General features: G+C 40.9%; 1 protein-coding gene across 4 annotated transcripts in view; it reads right to left on the bottom strand.

Moving 5' to 3' along the window:
* The window catches only part of GALNT18 (polypeptide N-acetylgalactosaminyltransferase 18), a 233,656-nt gene extending 208,256 nt beyond the window's left edge, over positions 1–25,400 (bottom strand). For 2 of the 4 annotated variants that reach the window (XM_030948746.1, XM_030948749.1), the window contains exon 1: positions 24,546–25,235. In XM_030948746.1, the coding sequence (XP_030804606.1) occupies positions 24,546–24,849 (304 nt within the window). In that variant the 5' untranslated portion in view covers positions 24,850–25,235. Of the gene's footprint in view, positions 1–24,545; positions 25,236–25,317 lie in introns of those variants that run through there. The other 2 variants (XM_030948748.1, XM_030948747.1) reach the window with 2 other exon arrangements.
* Between the last annotated feature and the right edge of the window lie 314 nt (positions 25,401–25,714).

Genomic DNA, 25,714 nt, shown 5'->3' with positions numbered 1-25,714 from the left:
GCCTGATGCTTCAAATTATGTATCCATTAACTTCAAGATGCACAATGTGCACAAGTCTTCTGCTTGTTTGCCTTTTTTTTTCTTTGCCTTGAATTTTCCCTTTTTATGCCATGCCATTCTAGAAGTAAATAAACATACTGAATAAAATTAATTTGACACAGAAAAAAAACTTTAAAAGGTAGCCTCAGAGAAATAAGAAGAAAAATACAAAAGGTAAATATTTAATAAAAAAAGCACCGAGGTGAGACCTGCATGACCTTCAGACTCTCTCCTGTCATGAACACATCAAAACCTGTAATGTGACATTGCCAAGGCAGGTAACAAGTTGTGAAAACCTGCTGGCAACAATGCATAACATTATGCTATTCTAAAGCACAGGGCTATTTATATTCATCTTGTCATTACCTAGTCCAGCTCATTAGGTTGTTTTGTTTGAAGATGAAGAACATACAGATACCCAGGGCTTGCATTAAACCCAGGCTTCCTAAGTGGCAGCCTAGCACTGAAACTGCCAGAAGCACACTCCTGGACTGTGCTGATATAATAAGGATTTAACCCCAGCAGAGAGAAGCCCAGCCTGGCTGTGAAGGGGCTGGTCCAGCACAGGGATGGCCCTGGCAGCCAGGCCAGGGTGGGTCTGGTCAGTGCAGGCACAGAGCAGCATAGCCCAGCCCCTGGTACCAAACACACCGAGCATGGAATTTCCTCAGCTATAGAGACTCAAATTTATTTCTCCCTGATCTCAAGAGAGCTGGAGACTATTTAAAGAATTTTAAACTATGCTATCACAGCTGCTTCTAGTTCATCTTTGTTTTGTGGGGGCTTATCCTCCCTAAAAACCAATATGCACATTCAAATGCTGGCATATGGCACTGGCTTTAAGAACAGACGCCCTTTTGGATCTCCAGTGGGTAAGGGATGACATACAAAATATTAAAATGACCTTAAAAGAGGTTCAGGTTACCTGTGAAACAGTTCATACTTCAACAATTTTTTTCAAATCTTGGACTTAAAGTCTTTAAAAATCAAAACATTCCATAATCTTTACATGACAAATTCCTTCTAACTGGGAGCATTTGAAAGTATTCTTTTTGCTCCCATTTTTATTATTTCCCTGCCTTCACTTTTTAATGAAATTAAGAAATCTTTTAGTGTTTGTCAAAGCCACCAGATCAGTAGCTCCAGAGAACCAAGTCTAATTAAATTGTTTTCAGAGTGTGTGGTTTCCTTTTCCCATTAGATAAACAGAGGCTGGCAACCACCAAAGCTGCACTTAGGGCACTCAAAAAGCCAACATCCACTTCCCACTGAAGCCAAGGGTCTCAATCCCTTGTGCTTCCCATTTCCACTTTTCCAACACTATCAGAGAAGGTAATTTCCTGACCAGGAGAAGTTATCCCCTTGGTTTGGGAAATGCCCTTCAGCTCAAAGCCACAAAGTGCAGCAGGTCCTGCTGCACCATAGTCAAAACCCCTCCTGTTCTTGTAACTGCCCCAGGAAAAAACAAAACACAACAAATCCTTCCTGTCCATGACTGCTTCTGTATAATACTAGGATTTTTTAAAATAATCTGTAACACAACTGCAAGCTCGTAACAGGGTATGCTGAGGTGACCCTGGCACTACTGTTATACTTCAGGATAAAGAAGAAAACAGAAAAAAAGTCAGAACTTGTGCCTTGCACATGATGTTATCTCTGTGATGCTGCACTGAAATCTGCACAAAACAAAAGAACCCAATCTCATATTCCCAGTCCCCAGTGGAAGCAGCAGCCTAAAGGAAAAGCTAGAACTGAAGCACTGCTGTAAATTGGTTTTTAGTACTCATAATGGCTTGTCACTCAAAATTCCCAAATGGCAGCAGAAATAATTTCCTGAATTTGTATATATAAATTAATATCTCCAGTCTGCACAGAAATACTTTGTTTGCTTACTAGCCTCCTGCCTCATCTATTAGTTTCTGCATTGCTACAACTGTACACAATACATCCTAAGTCTACTGTTTTATTTAAATGAGCCTGAGCAGCCCAAGTAAAAAGCTCAATACAATGAAGATTTAACTACCAGTGAAATAGGGGATTATTATAGATGCAACCAGAACAAAGAGCCAGTATGCCAATGTATTTATGTATATATTCACAAATACAACAGACAATGCCATCCGTGCTAAAATACCGAGATAAACATCTTGGGGCTGCATTTATTTTAACAGTGTATTTTAACCTCATATATGGCTGACACAGCCAACCTAAAAGGGCCACAGCACCTCATAAGAAGAGCTAATGTCTAAGATGACACACAACAAAATACTGGTTTAGCAGAGAAGAAAAACCAGGCTTTTTTGCTTGCTAAAAGACATAGCTGAAAACTGGCCAACCTCACTCACATAATTAACTCTATTGATTTCAAGAGATTTAGACTGACAAACCCTGAAAAGTGGGGCTGATCTCATCTCACTGTAAATACTTACAGGGTGGATATCTGCATGTGGGCAAGTCAGCTTAAGCTCCTTTTACAGCAGGGATCTGCACGCGGATTATTAAACTCCAGTCCCTCTGTGTTGTGGTGTCGTGAGGGTCCCCAGGATGAGGTGAGAGATGAGAATTTGACTCCAAGTTCTCAGAAGGCTGATTTATTATTTTATTATATTAAAAGAAATTATACACTAAAACTGTACTAAAGAAAGAGAAAGGAGACATCAGAAGGCTTAACAAGAATGAATAATAAAAACCCGTGACTAACCAGAGAGTCTGACACAGCTGGACTGGGATTGGTCATTAATTAAAAACAATTCACATGGAACCTATCAAAGATGCACCTGTTGGTAAGCAACCTCCAGACCACATTCCAAGCAATCAGATAATTATTGTTTACATTTCTTTTCGGAGGCTTCTCAGCTTCTCAGGAGAAAAATCCTGGCAAAGGGATTTTTCATAAAATACCATGGTGACACCTCTAGTGTTTGTGGAGAGAAGCAGGTACTTCCATGGAGAAATGAAATGTTCTAGACTGGGCTGAGTAGAGCCTTTACACAAATTTTCCATCAGCCAAATCCCTTTCCCATTCTCTGTAATGGTCACAATAGGGAAAGGAAGTGAAAACCAGAGCGTTGCTCAAGATTTAAGGCAAAACAATTAAATAAACTGCAGAGTCCTTTTTCATTATGAACAAAGGCATCTCTGGGCCGGAAGAAAGATAAGCAGAGCTCACACTAGACCTATGAATATCTTTACTGAAAATATGCACTTTGGCCATGCTCCTGCTCTTTGTCATTCTGCAGAAGAAAGACTGTTGCTGTTTCAGAAGAGTTCCTGTAAAGCACTGATTTAAAAAAAGCAATTTAAAATCATCATGCAAGACAGATACTCAAGTGAAGCAAAACAGTCAAATGTTAGTGAGGCACAAAGTCACCCAAACTGCCAATCAAAATTATATCAGAATTAATTTGAAACAGTTAAGTATAAGAATACACTTCCTTTAAAATTAAGTTATTGGTTTTTCTTTTTTCTTTGAAAACAATATTTTTTTTATCATTTCTATGTCTTTTCCTCATCTTCTATGCTTTAATGCAAAACCAAACCATTCAGGACAGCATTCAGCAGATTTGCACAAGGAATTAGCAAGAGACCCAAGTACATTTAATTGTCACTGGAGTATTATTACAACACTTGGCTCTAAGACAGGTTTCAGTCTCACAGAAACTTCAGGAAGAAATGTAAGAGACTGCAGAGGAACAGGAGCAACACTGGGACCTCCTTGTCCTCCCTCTTTCTGGACACACTGTAAGATGCAGAAATTGAGGTAACTACTCAGTTTAATTGTTGATGATCTTAATTCAACATTTGCCTGCAACAGCAAATCCCCATGAACCTCATGCACTAGTAGCAAAGGGGGAAATGTGAAATGCCCAAAACCGCTCTGTGCACTGCTCCCAGCTACAAACAATGACCCTGCCACATGCATTTGAGGCAGAAGTTCAATTCAGAAGTCAACCCCAGACTAAGCATGCCTTTTAAAATAAATCCTGCCCCTTGACAAGCCCAAGAGAGCAGACTCCTGGCCAAGTTTGTGCATTTGGTGAGGGTTTATTTTTTCCCTCAAGTTGTGATCGACGGAAAAACCTCAGGCAAAATTTTAGAAGTTATCACAGTAAAACTACTGAATCAGTAAATGTACTAGGAAAAAAGCAAGCTTCTAGTATATGTTTTTCTCTGTTTTGTTGTACAAATACCTTTGTGTGTGGGATTTTTTTCCCCCTTCTTCCTCTCAGTTGCTCAAGGAAATAAATATATAGAAAAGCTGCACTGAAATTCTCTCTCAAGATGGTTATTTCATAAAAATGTTTTTCAAAGTTTACCTTGGACTTTTTTTGCGAGGGAATAAATGCATTTTTCCCAAGGTGAATAATTAACATTTGCCCCCTCCATCTTAACTGGCACACAGGGATAAGCTGAACTCATCAATTTGACTGCCATAATAAATTTTAATGTTCTGAACACACATTTTCTTACTCTTATATGATTGAGGGGAAAAAAAATCAAAAACAAAACCAAAAAACTTGTAAGAAGAAAATACTACACATTCTTAACAGTCTGGAATATACAGAATAAACCACTTGGGCTTTTCTGTACTTATAAAAACTCAACAGTAACTGTTCCAGCCATAGTTTTCAAAATTTGGTCAAGGAACAGACTACAGATTGGTCTGAAAAAACAACAGGGTCAGGGTGGAATTAATTTCTATCAAAATGCATAGTGAAGCAGATTATCCCAGTGTCACTCATGCTGACTGTGGCTTTACAGACCAAGCCAGTAGGATTGCAGGAGTCATTAGGATTAAGGAAAGAGTAAAGTACTGTGCAATTCAGAAAATATAATATTTTGTCTGGAAAGCTTCCAGCTCCAAGACAAGAAAAAAAAATTAAGTAACTTTTAGAAAGCAATTGGGACATTAATCTAAGGCAGCACATATTCTCAAGATCAGAAAAATCAAACATGCAAATCTTGGATGCTTCTAAAGAGTCATTGTGGGAAAATCTATGTGTGGAAGAGGAAATGGATGTACAAAATGTGCATTCCTCTTAATTAAACTCCTGTCTTAGTAAAGCCTCTTTATTAAAATTGCTGGCTCCTTGTGGGAGCCATTAACATCATCAAAAATTCCAAATGGCATTGCCCAAAGAGAATTTAGCAGCCATGTCTGCCACACAGACCAGTCCCACTGACTGTGGAGGATTCCCAAGGTGGGACACAGAGGTTTTCCTGCCAGGATCAGTTTTCAGGAACCCTTATGACCAAAAAGCTTCATGGTAGATGACTCTGAGGCCCATAATATCAGCACAGCTTTTCCTACTGAGTGAAGACTCCTTTTCAAGAGAGTCCCATTAAAAAGAAAATCTTTGTCGCAAACTGATGACTTTTCCAGGGAAATCAGACTTTTAATTAAAAAAAAAAAAAATGTTTTTTATGGCAAGAGGTTTCTGGTTCACAGCCCAGGCTACTCAAATGCTAGAGGAAAAGGACTTCTCCAAAATCCCATCTTTACATTTAATGTTTATGAGATAAAACACAACTGTGGTTACTGAGGAAAGGGAATTTCATTACAAACCCCAGAAATATTCATGCACTCTTGAAAGAGACAGCACCTAAAACTCAGTGAAACTTAGGGGTAGGCAACTTGCCTTGGAACCCTTTTTCTGGCCTGTACAGAAGCACTTCTGGAGTAAACCTGGAGCACAAAGAGCTGGCCCTGACTTGGTTTGCACCTTAAGCTGTGCAATGAAGACAGCCCAAGAATCAATAGCTCAAAATATTCCATCAGATGGAAAGTGTTCATGGCACTGAGGCCATTTGCGCGAACTCCATGAAATTAAGATATTAACAGAGTAAATGGCAACTCAGCTCTTCTACAGGTTGTACTGCAGCTCTGAGTAAACACCAGCTTAGTCAGGCAACGGCACAAGGGCCAGTGTTTCAGGACTTTTAGAGGCAGGGGGAGGAAGGGAACAGGTTTTGCTTCTAAACACACATTAGAAGCTGGAGATTCCTGGAGAGAGATGTATTAATAATTAAACAGATCTTCTGTGTTAAAAAACCAATCAATAACATACATTCACATCAGATATTCCTTAAAAATTGGCAAATGTGGGGTTTCAGAGGTTTTGTATTCACACACAAGAATTTCTATTTATATCACTCATATCTGTCATTACTCTATCAAATTAATCCTAAACTCATTAATTTCTAAACTGTTGCTCCTTACAGCGTTGTGTTTAAAGCTTGTAACCATTCACAAAATATTCCTGGTTACCTAGCAGAATTGTCTTTATTGTTCTTCTACAGAAAGATTTAAGTGATTACATTGGTTTGAGGGTTGTGGTTTGGTTTTGTTGTTTGAGGGGTTTTTTGTAATCCATGTGTAAAGAATTTCATGAAAGTGAAATTTTACAAGAAAAACAATTGGCTTATGTCAATAAGCTACTAGGCAGTTCTTACTATGGTATGAATTAAAACAGGTTTTACAGTGAAAGTATCAGCTCACCATAATGGACAGGAATTCTTGTTCTTGTATAGCACTATTACAGTTCTTAAAGGCTTTGTTGCCTCTACAGTAAATTTTCATACTCCATTTGGGGAAGTTCTCCTAACAAGGAATAAAACATTTGCTACAGCATTAAATTACATTACAAAAAAACACAGAAAATACATGCTTTACAAAGCAACCATGCTGTAGTCATCAAATAAGATTTTTTTACAAGTTTCAGTTATTGTCAAGACAGTCCATAACCCTACAAAAGCCTGCCAGCTGAAATTCTGCCAAGGTAATATAAGGTACAGAGCTGACAGAACCAACAACTGATGGACTATCAGAATTTCCCTCGCTAGGTCAAACTGCACAATTTTTTTTTTCTTCCTGAACTGGACATGGTAAACCTGCAAATGTGCCTGCTCTGCCACCTTGAAATAGCACACAATTTCAAAAAGGGGGTTGAAATGACATCTGCGCCATAAAAATCTGTTCCCAAAAAGAAACACAGTGCCTTCCTTGCACATCTTTATTTCTTCTTCACAAATGTAAAAGTATAAGGCAGCACTCCCTGTGCAGTGCAAAGAAAAGGAATTGCATCCAAACTAGTGACAGAAACAAACACAGTGGCCCCAGTCCCAATGTGCACAAAATTGTCACAAGGTCAGCTGGCATTTTACCAAAGCAGTTAGCATATAAATTGAGCCTCAACAAGAGGAGATAAATATGTCCTCTGACAAAGAAGATTCCCAACAAAAACAGCAAAAGAACCACACTTATTAAAAATGTAACAACATTTATCTTCCTGCTGCAAACATTCTTTTAGCCATTCTGTTTATTGCAAAGGGTCCCAAACTGTGTTAAGTTTCTGTGCTCTGTTTCAGAAAAATATTCATACACAGGCTGATTATGATATATCCCAAAAACAATTTGCCATGTAAATATAATGACTGATTGAATTTGACAAGCCTCCTTCTAGAACAGTAAACACTGAAGCTTTTGTTTAGGGATATTAATCAGCTCAGCAAGTTCAATGTGTCACCTGTGCCAGAACGGAAGAAAAATCAGCCCCACCAGTAACATCCAAAGGAGGCAGGACCATTCATGGAAGGAATTACTCTGGATCCCAGCTATTCCAACAGGCAGGTTTCCACCAGACACTCACCTTTCCTGTAACTCATCATCCCAGTAGCAGTAAGATCCAAATGGAAATCTGGGAGAGCTTTCTGCAATTCCCTACAGATAGGCTCAGGGGCCTGTTTGCACCTTAATACAGAGTGAAGCCAGTGCTCACTACACTGAGAATACCTTATGTCTTGGAAATCTGGCTTTAGTTTAAGAATTAGAAAACACAGATGTCAGGGAACAGTTCACCAAAAATCTTAACTGCAGCTTGGCCATCAGCAGATCTCACTGACATTCTTACCTCCTGCTGCTCAGAGGCAAAGAACTTTACTGACTATTTGTTTTCAAGTTCGGGTTCCTCCAGAAGGAAAAATTATTATGTAAAAATCAACTAGCTAACTGAAGTGGTGAAGTCAGTGCTCTGAAGAATGCAAAACCACCACCCTCTGCTGTAAAATGCTAATTTCTTATATGAGGATACCACACATGCTGAACAAACTGGAAAAATCTTCAGATACTGACAGAAATTACCCTCCTCAAACATTGAAAACTTTATCTGTCCCACTGGTATGGTGTATGTTTTAACATTGCCAAGCTTGTAATAAAAAAGCCCAAAACGTGTCAAAAGCTCAGCCCTTCCCACGGACTGAGGCTCCCAAGCTCTGCAAGTGTGCATATGCAACCTGGCACTTGTCCATCTAGTTTTCACTTATTTTTACATTCTCTGGTCCTTGCAAATGGGACAGCTGGCTCCTGAAATTAAGCCTGGAGTGGTGAAGACCCATCTTCATGTTTCACTGTCCCATTCCCAGAGATGCTGAATTCCAACAGCTGCTCTATTTCCTGCTCCCAGCCTCTGAAAGCCCACATGATCCCACCAAGCCGAGCAAATGAATGTTCTGCACAATATCTGGAAATAGCAAAGTACACTTTCTGTCTCATTTACTAATACTGCTGCTAATTTTGCTGTGCCCCAGTTTCTCATCCATCTGCAATCAAGATTCAGTTTCGATGATGGAAAAGGAAACACACCACAGCACAGACCAGGACCTGGCAGTCATTTTAGCGGAACAAATAGCCCCATTTCTGCTCAGAAATTCTTCCCAAAAGCTTAGGAAGGACCTGGGATATGATTAAATAAATCAGAACACTGAGAACAAGAGCAAATAATGCCAGTTTTCTTTTGGACTTAGTTCTGGGGTTAATGAAAGCACTTTTGAGAATTTTGCAATGTTCAGGAAATTACTGGAAACAGGTGAGTGTTCTTTCCCATGCACATTGTCTGACAGCGAATATTAATAAATGCAGCTTTTCAACTGGCACAAGAGGCTACCTACAGTGTCTCCCTCTATTAGCTGGAGGAGAATGATATGGATATAGTTATTTCCAAGATTTTTAACCTCTGATTATTTGACTGCTAGGTTCCAAAGCTACCAGAAAGGCAGACAGATTACTTTCTTAAAAATTCAGATTCAAAAATAAAACCCAGGAAACTTATGAGATAGCCCAGCAGGTATCTGATTCTTCCTTTTAATGCCAACATTACTGGTAATAATTTTAAGCAATTACGTAATAACTAAAATGTATTGGGTGAATTCCTCAGAATTTCTATTAGCTGGTGTTTTACCTCCAGTTCCCTGTGGGAAAATTCTGAGGCATGCCTCAAGCAATTTAATTTTTTTTCTTGCAAAGTTAATACACACTAAAGGACATTAAGCACTGGAGGCTTCAAAGTAACTTACATTAAAAAAAAATTCAAAATCTATCTAAGAGACCTATAGGAATGGGACTTACAAGTTTTTAAAAAACATTTCACTGAAATTCTGCTCCTCTGACAGCTGTGTGTTTTGTCATCATTTCTAATTTTAAAGTTTTTACTCACACTAATGATTTGACTGCACTTTTTGTGTCAGGTAAGAGGCAGTGCCTAAACCATGTCACAGCAATCAAGAGCCAATTTAAAATGTGTATATCAACAAACAAAGTCATTCAAGAAGATGCCCACACTGAACAACTGGAAATAACTTGCATTCAGACCCTGGAGCCCTTCTTACAATTCTATATGGGGATATAAGGCTGAGGCAGTCAAAGAAGAGCATTCTTGAGAAAGTAGAAAGGAAGCATGTTGGCCAACTGGCTGCTTCCACATTTCTGGAAAACAAGTTGTAACAAGAACAGAAGGAGACTAACCTTACCTTCTGTGGCTTTTTAGTAAAGTGGATCAAGTTGTTAGAGAAAAATGAATTTTCATTGCCCCTTATGCTATTTTGCACTATAAGTACGCACTGAAATTTGGCTGCTTACAGAGTTCAGCAAAGACCTTTCCAGCAGTCACTTAGTTTTCAAAAATCTCTTTCAAAGAGATAGGCAGCATGGGAGCCCCTGCACATTTGTAACACACATCCCATGGCCAAACTTATCTTTTCCTAACTACTTTTATCTGCAAGTTCCCAAAGTCCATCAACTGAAAACTCCTAAGTTATTACAACACAGGTGCACAAGTTTTAAATAATCAGGGTAATGATGGGAGGGGCAAGAAACAACTCCTAGAAAGCACAAGATATTAATTAAGTTAACTAACAGAGGAAAAAAAGGAAAGGGGAAAACATCATCATACTCTGCACTGGGCCTTAAGCACATTCTGCCACATGACATTGCTGAAGTGGTTTAAACTATTTACATTTTCAACCAAATTCTAACTGCTTGACTGCAACCTCCTTCGTATCTCTAGTCAATCCATTTTAGTTCACATTTTGGGTTTGGAGCTGCAAAGGGAAGCTAAAACAAAAGCACTGCTAGACATGAGATGACTTGAAAACACATCCTGCTCAGTGCTGGGAAAAAGAACGTGGCTAAAACACCATGCTCAGGTCTCAAGCATCAGTAACAACTGTTACCTGTAGGGAAATTATGTTTGTCCACTTAAGGGGGGTGCAAGACTTCCCTTTAAAATACTGGAACTGAAAGACAGGAAATGTAAACGTGTAAATTCCTTCAGGTTGGGGTTTCTACTCCCAGTATTATTGCTGCTGTCTTAGGTGACTTCATAAAATTGCATTTTTTAAATTTTTTTTAATCTAAAAGAACTAACCATTCCAATGAATGAAATAAACAGGACTTCTTGAGTTTATTTTAATAGCAGTGAAAAGGGTATCTTGTTTTGAATTGGCCCTTCTAGGTAAAGTGCTTGAAAAAATCCTTCTTGTTGGATGATAATTAAATGAGCATGGGGAATTTTGACAGTTACAGGTGTCAAGAAGCTGGGAGAAAATAACATCTGTTCTCATCAAATAGCAGAAAAGCCAATTCAAAGTCACTCTTAATCAATGAGTAGCATAAACATTGAAGACAGAACAAAACAGATACATTAAAATATTTTTAAAGTAAAATTATGCTTTTTTCTTAGCTGAATGTAGCAAAGCTAAACAGCTACATCCTATGCTGTTGTTTTATCATTTTTTTTCCAGTCATCCCTCTCACTGTCACAAGTTGCCATTGTAGCTAAACCCCTCCCATTCTCTGCACCACGTTCTCAGTACAAACAGCCAGACAGGGCCATGGCATGCAGTGACACACAAAAACAGCCTGGCTGCCAGCTCAGCACAAGCCTTAAAAACAGGCAGCCGGGAACACATTGGTTCATATTTGCCACTGCCTGGAATTTGACACAGTATTTATATCGCTCCTATAATAATTACATTATCTTTTATGCTAGTGAATACTTTGATTCTTCTTTCCCTTGCCCATCTTCATGCTTCAGACCCAGGGCTTACACGGTGATAACAAAAAGAGCAACTCCACAGATGTGAGGCCAGGGGCATGAACATGAACCCAGCGTGGCCTGTGGGTAATGCAGGGCATAATTCTGGGGCAGCAGAGGGGACAGAGAGAGCGAGTCCCTGCTTTTCATACTGCTCTGACAGATCGTTCTGCTCCCTCCCCAGCCCCACAGAGCCTCAGATCTATGAGCTACTGCAGCGTGGCCAAGACAGCAATTTATGGGAGTCTAACAGAGATAAGATTTTAGAGCAAGGACTTTGTATTGTACATGCAGGGAGCCCCAATGAAAGGAGGAGTGATGAATCTGACTCCATGTTCTCAGAAGGCTAACTTATTATTTTATGATACATTATATTAAAGAATGCTATACTAAACTATACTAAAGAATACAGAAAGGATACTTACAGAAGGCTAAAAAGCTAATAATGAAAACTTGTGACTCTTTCCAGAGCCCCGACACAGCTTGGCACTGATTGGCCATTGAGTCAAAACACACCAGAAATCCAATGAAACAATCACCTGTGGGTAAACAATCTCCAAACACATTCCACATGTGAGCACAACACAGGAGAAGCAAATGAGATAATTATTGTTTTCCTTTTTCTCTCAGGCTTCTCAGCTTCCCAGGAGAAGAATCCTGGGCAAAGGGATTTTTTCAGAGAATGTGAATGCCACAACTTTGAGTGCAATCACACTGTCTGAGAACTCAATCCAGGGGGGGGCTCTCTGTTACATTCTTTCTGTGGGAAGAATGCAGTCTAAAAAGTAATTTAATATCTATTGATATCTTAAGGTTTTAAAGGTAAGGAAAAAATCTTATGACAGAACAGTCATACCCAGGACTTCCTTGTCCTCACTTTCAAATAAAAACCTTTTATCTTTCTTTTAGTAACAGAAAGGGTGTAAATGCACAGTGCCTTCAGAGATGACTTTACTCCTTAAAATTGGTCTTAACTGGACAGTTAGAAATGATAATCCAATTGCTTGAGAAACAAATACCCAGAATTATCTTCCACTGAATCTGTGCCAGCACAAAGAGCACATTGAATACTTCCTTCTCTCTGTTCCTTCTTTCCCTGAACAGATAATTTTTTTAAGGAAGTTACATTGCATTCTTACCTGGGCAAAGCCAGGTTAAATGCACAAAGTTTTTGTCTTAACCTGCCAAGGAACATTCCCTGTGGCTGACCCAACACTTCACACATGCTGAGAGCTCTTGTTCCTGTAAGCAATTCTGTTCTGAACTTCAGGACAGCCACTCACAGCCCAACAGCTGCTCACATAAGGACCTCTGTAAAAAACAGGAATCAGAAAATCACTGCTGAGTAGAACTCAGCATAATCCAAAAAAAAAATATCACTCTCCACGACCACCCCAGTTTTGTATTTACCACCTCACTATTTTAGCAACATCTGGGGCTTGGAGATTGCTCTGTAACCTACACTTAGCCCATGGAGTTAGTGACTGCAGTTAGGGTATTTATTTCCCTGCTGACAGGCACACACAGGGGGCTTTGGGATGAGTGGCTGCTTATCCATCAGTCCCTAGAAAAGGGATACAGGTGGTGAACACACAGCCACATGGGACAGGGTTTGTAATTACACTTTTTGCACCACATCTCCTCGTACCTCTCTGCTTTTTTGCCAGACAACATCTCTCTCCCCACAGTGTGAAGACAATATTGGTATTTCACCAGGTATTGCAACCTTTTGCCAGATTATAACAGAAGCTTTTGTTTTCCTCTTCATCTCAGAACACAAATAGAAACAGTCTTTGAAATATATTCAGACTAAACTTTTTTTAAATGTTAATTTTCAGGAATGTTGCCAATTCACTTTTAGCAGATGGTTTGCTATTTAATGTCTCTAGGCAGGCAGAAAAGCTTTAATCAATAGAATCAAAAATGTTAAGAAATTACAAGCTGTTTTACAAAATCAAAGGCATTTCCTACCTATCGTCAAGCAGACAAAAATATATTGACAAGTTGTTACTGCAAGGAGATGAGGAATGTTTTCCACATTACAACACTGAATTTCCTTTTACAGGTTTTCCAATCTCCAGGTTTCCTCATAACAAGGTATTTTACCCTGTCATAAATTTAGAAATTCTCCAAGAGCAGCTTAATTAAGAAAAAATGGATCCAGGGCTGAGCAATTAAAAACCTACTCTCAAGAGCTGGCAGTGCCCACATACAAAGCTTTACCTCTGCTTACTTCTTTGAACAAGAAATCAGCGGTGTGGGTCCCCATTCCCTCTGGGGCCCAGTATTCCACCTGCACCTGCAGTCAGCCAGGAAAAGAGGCAAAATGGGCAGAGATCAGCCCAGCCACCAGCTATCACTCAGTTACTGCAGAGAGCACTGAGATCTCTCTGGAAACCTGGTTCCAACACTCTCCAGGCAATACTTCCATCCTCTGCACTGCCAGGCTGCAGGAGCCTGCTCCTGCTGCTGCCACACTGAGAGATTTTGCAAACACACTCCCATGTGCTCTAACCAAGCTCTGGCTTTTGTGAAAAATGTGTATTTTATGATTGGATTTCCGCAAATATTCAAATGAATATTATATGGGTTATGTTAGAAAGTTATGCTGTATTAATTTTCTTGAGTGTTAAATGTAGGTTTAGTCTATAACATAAGGTTAAAATAGAAACTATGCTATGTAAAATACTTTTTTTAAAGAAAGGACTCACACTGAGATAGCAGCCACAAGACACCTGAATCTTTCAGAGAAAGAGAATTTATTGCTCCATTATCAGAAGAAATGAACTTCTTCCTGCCTGGCTCAGCCCTGAAGACCCCATCAGGATTCAGAGGAAGAAGCTGACACTGACCAAACAAAATCCTGTGTTTGAATGGAATTTATGCATCATGTATGAGGTGTATGAATATGCAACAGGCTGCTGCTTTTAAGGGTTAATCCTCTGTTAACATGGGCCTTTTTTTGGGCTTGTGCTGCCCAGAAAAAGTTACCTGGGCTGTCTATAACTCTTTGTTCTTTTTGTCTCATATTGTCCAAATTATTATTACTCTAATTATATTGCTATTTTTATAATCATTTTTATTACTATTAAACTGTTAAAATTTTAAAAACAAGGGATTGGCATTTTTCACACTTTGGTGCTTGCACTACCATTCACACATTCTTTCATGTAAGCCCCTGTCAGGCAATAATGGAGCCATTCCTACCTTCCAGACAAGACATATGGATCCTTAGCTCAACCATATTTTCAGAAAGAGATATAATATAGACAATATTTTAGATATTTAATATTTCCATATTCATGTACATGCAAAATTATTTCTCAGTATTTAAGTGAGAGTAAAAGAATCAGCACTGTGAAGGTGCTTTAAACAAATTTTGTCTTTTTATGTAAGAAAGACATAAGCTGTGCTGAAAACTCACGTGTGTTGATAGAAATGCATGGATAGGAAGTGTAAGAATGAACCAATGAGATTTAAATATTTCTATACCAAAAGCATTCCTGTTACAATGGGAACAAGTGGGAATGATATATATCCAAAAATAAGTCTTCTGTTGTCATTTTGTTACAGCTTTTTCCAATCTTGCTGCTTTCAGTGCCTAAATTCACCAGTGATCTTGGCATTGTGTTTCAGTTTACACATCCCTTTGGAACTTGTGTTTGGGTTTTTCTGTTATGGGTTTGTTTGGTTTATGTCTAACAGTTTTACACTCATTTAAAACTTGTACAGCTTTACAGCCACGTGAAAACATTAGCCGAAATACCTCATTCTGTTACATCTAAGTTTAATGATGTCATAATCTTTATGGCTGACATCATGTCGTAAAGTCACAGAGTTCTAACTGTGAAAAAGCAGGATCAAAACAACAACACACTATCATAATATTTAAGACCAATAGCATCACAATTTTGATTCCAGGCCAAATATTTTGCTTATGATAGTCTGGCTGTATGCAAAAAAGAAGTTCTTATTTCATTAAAGGTGCTACACATCTTTTATAAGATCCATATAATCTAAAGTAAATAGATTTAAGTCTTCCATTTTTGAAGATTTGGGTTTAATTAACAAGAAAATATTTTTAGCAATCTTCTAGATGTGAAATTGGTTTTGAGGGTGGCAGGAAAGCAAAAGGCTTTCAGAAGAGAATCAAAAATGGTGCATCACTTCTTTCCACTCCACGGAAACTCACTAGCACTAGTTTCACCAGTTTCAATAAAACCAGAGGAGAATCCAGAGTTTCTACTCAATAACTGCAATTTCACATCAACTAAAAAAGGATAAAACATTCAGGTATCCTTGTGCAGCCTGTAGCTTTTGCTGTACTTTTCTCCCCCCTGACCCTCCTTGTCCTCCAAACTGTTAAATGTGAACACATCTTCTAATCAGAAATTCCACAGAAATTACAGCATACAACTCCCACACCCTTCACTTGAGCAACTTAAAATATTCCTGTTAGCACAAGTAGAAGAGAAAACTCTGGCATAACATGATCATTCCATATACAGCTGGTAAAATTACAAATACCTCAGAGAAAGACAAATACACAGAACAAAGTTATTTTAAAAATGGGTCTGTGCTCAGTTCTGCAAGCCCTTTTTATTCTGTGCACAGAGAAATCCCAGAAGATGTTTTCTCCAACCATAATTTCAATGCAGTGATAATCCTGTAATGGATGAGTACAGGCTCACTGAGTCTGCAGTGCTTGAAAAGTTTATCTGACAAGTTTTACTTTTACCTCCAGCATGCCAAATCTCCTTGCAAAGCCTCTGGCAAGTCATGACTTGATGCAAAAAGAAAAGCTTCAAAGCAATTTGAATCCACCATGAAAGCAGGGACAGGTAATTCTCTGCATTAGCTGGATGATTCATGAAAGAGATCTTTAGCTAGATTCAGATTACATATGAGCAAGTAACACAGTCTAAAAATCTGTATTATCTCCCTAAAATGAAGGCTGGAATGATCATTCATCTATGAAGGAAAAAAAACCCACAGAAATACTATTTTTTTCTTATACTCTTCAGAAAGCTGCTTATAGAAATCCTATTTTCTCAGAGATCACCTGTGACAGCTCTAATAAAAGAAAAATTCAAACACTGACATTTAAAATATGGGGCTTGATTTAGGAGATAGGAAATGCCAAAACCAAAACTGCAACAGGATTTCCACACCCCTACTGCCATTACTAACACCAGGTCACTGCACTCCTGAATTCTCAGCATACAAGCAGAGATTTAGGCAGTTGTGTGGTATTTAAGATGGGCTAATTAAAACCTGCATGTTGGGAGAGTTATCTATCTATCTATACTTCAGGGTTCACGTCAGCCTCAAATTTGAGTCTCTGGCAGATGCGGCTACTGCAGCACACCTCAGCATCATCTGGGGGGAAGAAGGGACCTCGTGTCTGATCCTTCTGAGCAGCTCCAGCAGTTAAATCTGCCACCAACAGTCTGTAAAAGTGGGGCCACAGCAGTTCTCTCTATCCCCCTTCTCTGCCCTGCTCCTGCAGGCCTTATCCATAGGGATGAAGGCTCCAAGTCAGGGGTTTTCACTACACATTCACATGGCACTGATCACAGGACAGCTGGGATTCCTGCCAGCTACCACAGTATTGTTGTCATAGAAATAATACATTTTTAAAATCTCATGTCTTTAAAACACAACTGAAGTAGCAAATATAGTGAGAATCCTTCACAGACTTAAGAAGACACATCGGCACTTTAAAGACAGAGCAGTTCAAGGTAGCAGCTTGGACCTTCCACCTTCATATTCTAAAACAGAAATCAGAATATTCTCATTTGTTAATTTCCAAAGCCAAGCAAAGGAGACACTGGAGAACTGTAATAACAACCATCAGGTTTGCAGCTCCTAAACATCTTTGCCTTTCCCTCAGAAAACTGAGGATATCATGTTAAAAACAGAACCTTAAGTACAAAACAGCAGTCGAGCAGAGAAAAACTGTGTAGAAAACAGAAACAAAATGTCGTTTCACAGAGAAAACATCTGCACTGCACAACCATAGAATAGATTTAGATATATATAACAGCACCAGGAAGTTGAAGCATTAAGCTTCATGTACCTGAGAATTTCAGTGTCTATGCAGAGTATCTGTCCACACTAATCCAGCAGCTTGTTAGTGAGCTGTTTATCAAGTTCCTAAAAGGAAGGAGCCCAGAAGTTTCTAAAGAGGCTATAGCTAGCACTGCAAGGCCAAGGGCAGCACAGAAAAATACCTCCGGAGATAGTTAAATGCAAAATAATACAGCAGATCAATAAAACGGGATTTGCCTCAGAGAAATGAAGTTAGTTTTCACAATATGAACTTAGTTGTCACATTTGCACTAGTCAGAAATTAAACTTCATGAATTTTGTTAATTGTGGACCAGTAAATTCCCTCACTGCTCTGGACTCAGAGACAATCCCAAGAGACCACAGAGCCCAGTCTCCAAGCTCCAGGCCAATTGTGGCTGCGTACAATGAGAACAGCCATTAACAAGCTACAGAGGATTCATGTCCCATTGTGTCCCTTTCCACGTTCCATAATGTATTAATAGCTGAGAATCAAGGTCCTGGGCTGTTCCAAAGACAAACAAGGATCCTCCATCACCCTCAGGAGGCAGCTAAGCCATCTTCAAACTGCCACCGCTGTCTCAAGATTTGAGCCCAATATTTGCTTTTTTAAATCACCACAGATTTTCTTTATACATCATGTCCCTAACACTCAAATAGATAACATCAGCTTATCCCACCACTCCACACACCTACAGACACTTTCACAGGGTAACATTGATGACAAGACCTTTCTGTTGAAGGCAGAATTAAAGTAAACTGCTTCTGTGTCTTGTCACAGGCCATGGAGCAATGTTGGGTGGAAACAGGCAAAAACTGCCTTATGTGATGCCAGAGAGAGCAAGAGTCCAGCACCAAGCTGATCTCACACATTACACACAATTCCCAGTAGCTGTGTGTACGTCTTGCTTTATGTTTCTTTTCAGATGTATTTACCTCTATTCTGGTCATACAGATAAAAATCACTCATTAGTGTGGTCTTATATATTACAACAGTTCTATTATCATTATGGTGCAAGCAAAGTGCCAGAGTTTCATACCTACTCGATGTTTCTCACAGGCAGCTCCTCTAAGCACTGACTGTTCTTGAACCTTGCAGCAGCCATCTGACTTCTCCACCTCCTCTGTCTCTTCTTTTGTACCACTAGTTCTTATTGGTTACAGGTGTTGCCTGTTATCATCCAGCCTGCTCCTAATCTTTAGTAATAGGGTTCAGCTGCAACTCGTTGGGGGCTAAGACTACATTCTACCTTACCTTCATTTACCCATACTGTGTCCCCCTACACATTAGTACTGAAGTGGGCACAACAAGCTGGCAGGAAAGACCTCAGCTGGAACCCCTGCACAGCTGCAGGCTGCTTGTGCCAACCTGAGCAACACAGCCCTACGTGACACCAGAGTGGCAAAAATGAAGCTCTGAGTGCAGAACCTGGAGCAGAACAGCTCCCTCCATCCCTGCTCAGCCCATCCTCTGCTCAAACACTGCACTAAAAAAACCTCCCTCCTTCCACAAAGGGTATGACATTATGCAGAGATAACAAATGTCAACAAAAATGATATTTTTCAGAGAAAAATGCAAACTTTTCTAGCTTAGCAATGAGGGAATTTGTGGAGGGCATGGAAGTCACAGCTCCGCTCCTGACTAATTTTTTTAACCTTCTGTTGAAGACTTCTTTCATGTGAACTACAGAAATTGTCAGGATTGAAGGAAAAGGAATCCAGGTCAATTCCCTTCCCAACTACAAAGCCATCATTCACTCTCACTCTGTGGCCAAATAAAACTTTCCTTGTTTCTGCCAAAAGAAACAATCTCAAACCTGCCATGCCATTCCCATTGTACAAACCTCAAGAAACAGAGCAACCTAGATGACAATCAGAAAAATGGAAAATAAATTTTAAAAAAGAAACCTCATTCTGAAGAAAACAGAATCATTCAATATCCAGCAATGAAATCCAGTTACCTTAATAAGGCCAAACTAGCACTCCTCAGTTTTGCCCACTGTGTCCTAACCCCAGTGACATAAATCCTCAGTGGAGAACTGGCAAGAATATAATTAGAAGGGAGCTAAAGATATTCAAAGTGCAAAAAAGTTAATTTTAATAATAGCAATAATATCCTATCAAGGTGTAGTCCACAGAATCAACAACATTAAGTCTTCAGTAGATTGTCCTTGAAATACCTACACCTCCAGTGTTGCTTGAAAATTCACAGCAAATTAAGTCTTCCAGCTGAAATAACTATATTAAGGTTTCTTTAGTGTGCTCATCCCTAAGCATGGAAGAACATGAAAGTTAAATCCCAATTAATCTGCACTGACATGCAGCCATCTAGAATGACTTGAGAAGTCACAGTCTAAAGAGGAAAAATAATGGGATTAATCCTGTCTCTCTTACATACAAAAGTAGTTGCTTCCGTTGCAATTAACTGCATTGGGACAGCAGATCTCTGTGCTTGTTCAGAGACAGGGAATACAGAGCCCTCTGCAGTGGAGCAAGAGCTGAGTGTTCCCACGGCTGCTGCCTGCTGCTCATTTGTTTCTCAGAAGAATAAATATGCTGCAATGAGTGATAAACATGCCTAATTGCTTTTGAGCTTGAGGGAAATAAGCGGAGGGGATTTAGCCATTAATTATTCCCAAAAGGGAAGTACCTCAGGAGTAAGAGACATGGTGGAGTGGCCATTTGAATCCTGGTGAGCTGACTTTATGGAACCCAGCTTGAGTTAGTTAGCCAGGCTGCAAAAGACAGAAGACATCCTACTTTGTGTTTGAGATCAAGAAATAAAGGGTAGATAAGAAATATGACATTTACTCACTCAAATTTTCCCAGGCTAAAATTAAGAATGTGGGTTGACCTAGTCCCCAAGCTCAAAATATGCAGTTTCTGAGAGCAAATCATTTCACCCTAACACCTGACACAGGGACAGAGTGAATCACACTGGAGACCTCTCCCTCGCCCAGCTGACCACAGACAGTGATCAGATATCCAACTGTGGGATAGCTAACATTAGCTCAAGTAAATCCACACAGCAAATCATTCTAAGCAGCAGAATGAAAGACAATGTAAACAGCCTCTTTTCTCACAAATTTTCCCAAGTCCACACAGTGCCTGATATTCCACTGATTAGAAGAGACACAGCAGCTTGCAAGGATGGAGGACCAAAGTCCTACTAGGACACAGACATCTTAGTAACCATCCATCAACCTTAAAAAGTCAGCTAGTCCAGAAATAAACTGTGTTACAGCTTCAATTTAGAGCCAGCCTCTGTCTAAACTGTTCAGTAAATCTGTTTAGGTCCAAGGGGTTGGGAGGAAGAATGGGTGAGGGCAAGGAAGCAAGTTCATGTCATAGATTTCACAGACTATAATCTTTTAAGATAATTCCGCAACAAAAACATCATCTGATTAAAACCAGGAAGGCTGAAAAATACTAAAATGACATTGAGTAATAAGACAGGATGATGTGCAGTGGTGTTTTGAGTGATATGGGTTTAATCATAGCTTAGTTTTTCAAGGAAAATTAAACTATGAACTCTGATGGCATAAAGTGAGGCTGCACAAAATAACACATTTCTCCCTTCTGGCTGGTGTTTTTCACTTTGTCACCGATACAAACTAAGTATCAGATTAAGAGCAGCCTGCCCACTCCCCTGATCTTCCAACCATTCATATGATTTAGGGCAAGTTTTTGGTGTCAGAGCTAATGCATGATGCATTATTAACATGAAGGATATGTTGTGATCTGTCTGAAACACTCTCATATTGATTTTAATAACCTGAGAGTGTCTGGAGTTCCTTGAGCCACTTTGGTGTTTGTGAACTCAACAGAACACAGTTTTTCTACCCCATTTAACACTTGTTAACCTCAGCCCTCTAAGGTATACTTTCTGGGAATAGAGCTCAGTGCTGCTACACAGTCCATGTGCCACAGACCTCTGTCAGGCATGAAAAGGGCTGCATTTTGCATCAAGCTACCATCTGGTCCTTTACTCAGTTTCTTTCATACACATAAACACACATACACACAATTAATCTTGAAAAAGACACCATCCTGTCTGCAACCTCCAAAGGAGGTGGGAACTAGAAGTTTCTCTCAGTGGGCTGCCTGCTAGCATGGAGCATATGCCTCCTACTGAAGAGCTGGGCTGGGGAGAAAGAGAATCTCCTTGGGACTGGTTGTGGAGCATTCAGATGTGATTAACACCATAATCCCACAACACACTGCCACAGAAAATCCTGCAGGTCGCCATCACTACAAAAAGGTAAAGTCACTTGACCAAAACCATCTTGAGAGCTGAGTCTGGCCACAAGCCAGGAACTCAGGATTCCCAGACTTCAGGCAGCTCAAGTTTCAGCATCGAGCTTTATAGCTCCACAAGCTTCTTTCTGTAGCCTGGGATTTCCCTGTCCATACCGTTCTTTCCAAACACCAGGCAAACCAGCTTTGATTCCCTCTGAACCTCTCTTATCTGGAAATCTCTTTTCAGTCTGATACTTTTCTTGCTATGAAAATGGTTTTTTTTAAATACATACTTTAAAAAGGGTTTTATATGAAGGCATATCTTATTTCTTCTCATTTCCAAGACACTTGATAAAATATTACAAGATTGCAATTTATATGCTAAAGGAATTCCCAGATGGCATCTAATCAAACAATCAGAAAGCAAATTAAAATGAAATATTAGCATAACCCCACGTGTAAAATGCAGCAGCTAAAGCTCTCTGGCATTTGCAGGATATCCTATGGAATGTAATTCTATTACCTGTGCTAACTTCATGCCTGTTCAGCACTGCAGAACATCTGAGCTATTGAGACCTCTGTCTGACACAAAAAAGAAGTGGTCCAAGGAGAAGTTTAACAGCAAACTACAGAAAACCCTTATAACCATGTCTAGAACTATTACAGCAGCAGGTTTACTCAATTTCTGGCAACAACTCTCAAACATGTAATTTCTTAAAGCTGGCCTTCAAGTTCAAATCAAACCCAGTCAAGCTTGGTATATTTCTTTCAATAACGTCAGTAAGTTTTGCACCATGATCCAGAATTCACAGTATCTCACAGTTCTGAACAAAATCTGATTAAAGTAAGACCCTATTCTGCAGTATCTGCCACAGGAATTCCTGTGAGAACCTCAGTTATAATTATTTGGCAAATGAAAGTACAGAAAATCCACTTTGAGCTAAGGATCTGTGATTTTTATTTTATTCATTTATTTATCTTAAAGACTAAGTAGTTGCAATAAGGCTTGAGAAGCTTGTAAAGCTTTTATTTTAATACCCTAATATTTTAATACTTATCACCAAACTGTTCACTTAGTTAATTTTGAAAGACCCTCTTCAACTTTAAAAGAAGCATTATTTGAGGAAAAAAAACATCTGGTTTGGCTTATGGATAGTCACCAAAAAAAAACCTTATGCTCTAATCCATGCTATACTCTCCCCTGATTTAAGTGAACCTTTTCTCTACTGCTCTAAGAACTGGTGACCAAAGGCTCCAAAATGGTTTGTTTCCTTGAAAACAGCTAGTTTCCTTGAAAATAAACAAGGCTATTTGAGTTTCACATCAACAAACCTGAAGCAGTTGTGCTCCAGCCTCGTAAGGGAAGTCAACTTTGTGTCTCTCGCTCTTAGCCAGAGCCTTTTGGAAAATCCCTGCCTTTTATATGTGCTTCCACAGTGCACTCCACTGGCACACAGACAAGAATACATTTGCTTTTAAAAATCCATTTCAGGAATCAGGAAAAACTTAAGGACTGTATGATACAACTTTAAACTTGAAGAAGCTGCTATAACCCATTCTCCAGAGAAGAAAGGGGAAAAATTATAAAAAGCAGCACTTTACTCCTTTGAGCAAGATGTTAAGACTGAGAAATGAGCGCATATACAAAATGAATGATGATATGCCATATTTAGAAAGATATTAACACAAGTCAATATCAAGAAAGATATTAACACAAGTCAATATCAAAGTAGCTGGGCTTTAATAGCACTACAAAGTTATGTATATTGAGAGGCAGGGAAGCCCAGCACACATGGGGCTATCCACCCTGCTCGCTCCATTTGCTTCATATTCCCAGAAGACCAGTTGGTCAAAGCTGCTTGGAAATGGGCAAGGTTTTTTGCACTGGGGATAGGTATCCTTCATACATGGTCTACCCTTGTTCTTCAGGTTTAGGAGAGAGAGACTAGAACTGGGGTTTGAGTATTCAGTGGAGGTTATGCAGAAGTAGAGAAAGATGGTTCCTCTAGATTTTGTACAGGTTCTCACCTACCCCCAAGCCTCCTCACCATCAAATTCACTTGGCAGGCTGGGAGAGTGATGCTATGATGCCATGCAGATGATGAAAGTATAAAGAAGGACACTAAAGATCCCCCAGTAAAGCATAAATCATGTAAAATCGCAAACTCGCAGGAAATAATCATATTCTCTCCCAGTGCCTCCCCACTTCAACCCTTCTCCCAGGGCACCCATTAAAAGGCGATCAAATTAAAAGGCATTACATAAAGAGAGATCGCCCCAGTTATAATCCCAAGAGGATCCCGGCACTACAGCACCACTAAGGGAAAACCTTCATCATCCCAAGGAACACAGAGACAGCACGGATTAGCAGAGTCGGGCTTAAAGAGGGAGGGGAACAAGAATTCCACTAGCAGCAAACCATTTTGAAAAATAACAAATAGAAATTAAAAATAAAAAAAAAATAAATAAACAGCAAGATGGGAAGCGGGTCTTGGCTCCGAGCCCCCCGTCGGAGCCCTGTTCGGGGAAGGCAAGGCAGGAGCTGAGGTTGGCTCCAGCCCCAGGCCGAGCCCCGCGGGCGGGGACGGCTCCCGCAGGGCCCCCCGGCTCCGCCGCTGCCCGGCCGGGCTCCGGGAGGGCTCCTCCGGCCATCCCGCACGCTCCGCGCAGCCCCGGCTCTTCCGGGCTGGCCACGGCTCCGCCGATCGCGACAGACACGACAGACACGACATGGCACGACAGACGCACACACACAGCGGGAGGGGATGGAGCTGCACACGGCGGGCGGAGAGGGGAGAGGAGGGCGAGCAAGCGGGGGTGAGGTGGTACCTTGGATGTGCTGCTTGATGACATTTTCCAAATGGTCCAGCCTTTCTATAATCCTTAAAGTGTCCCCTTTGTCTTCCTCTAACTTTTTTTCTGAGATCGGCTCCTGCACTTTCACATAAACACTGGCAATGTAGTTGGTGACCCAGCCCACGTACAGCAGGCAGACGATGTTAGTCATTCCACTCAAAATCACGCAAGTGGACACTAAAGTTTTGGTTTTCCTGGTGCACACCATCCTGAGATCCCTCCATATAGCTCCAGAAATCCTGTGATCCAGAAAACAAAAATAAGCTGCGATGAACATAAATCCTTTTCCCCCTTTCCCCGAAACGGAGACCACTCCGAAGTCAGTAAATTTCCATGCAAAAAGTTCTCTGATCCACAGAATAAAAAATACTTGTCGCCTACCTAGAAGGAGAGGTGGGGGCGGGGAGGGCTGAGAATTAGAATCCCGGCTTTGAGTACATGAAAATCGCCGAAAGTTTGCGATGGCAGTGCCGAGAGCAGACAGCGAGGCGTGCCAGCCGCCCGGCTGCCCGCTGCCCTCAGGCACCGCCCCCCGCCCCGGGCATCACGGACGCGGGCAGCCCAGCGCCCGAGCCTGGCAAACTTTGTTCCCAGCGCCGCCGCTTCCCATCGCCACCGGCCGCGGCGGAGCCCGGGCGCCGGGAGAGCCTGCCGGGGAGCGGGGCTGGCCCGGGACTGACAGTGCCCGGCTCCAATGGCAGCGGCGCTGCGCGGGGCCGCGGGGCGGGGATGCGGCGGGACCCACCTGCTCCTCGCTCCGCACCGAGCGGCGCCGGGGCCGGCCTGCTGCCTCCCTCCTTCCCTGCCTGCCTGCGTGCCTGCCTGCCTGCCTCCCTCCCTCCTTCCCTGCCTACTTGCTTGTCTTCCTGCCTGCCTCCCTCTCTGCCTCCTTCCCTGCCTGCCTGCTTGCCTGCCTCCCTCCCTCCCTCCCTGCCGTGCCCGGATCCCCAGCCTGCAGAAGCAGAGGTGGCAGCCGCCGGTGCCGTTCGCTGCGAGAGCAGCGGTGCCGCCGCTCGCACCCAGAGGCGTCCATTTGCCTGCCTGAGGGGTGAAAGCGGAGACGTGCCTTGGGCTCGGCGGAGCTTTCGGCTCCCAGCGAGCCCCCAGCACTGCGATGTGTTTGGCTTTGAGCCTCTCGGCGT

Source organism: Camarhynchus parvulus, chromosome 5 (genome assembly GCF_901933205.1).
Source record: "Camarhynchus parvulus chromosome 5, STF_HiC, whole genome shotgun sequence".
NCBI lineage: Eukaryota > Metazoa > Chordata > Aves > Passeriformes > Thraupidae > Camarhynchus > Camarhynchus parvulus.
Note: the sequence above shows the minus strand (reverse complement) of the source record. Positions and strands in the feature narration are given on the sequence as shown.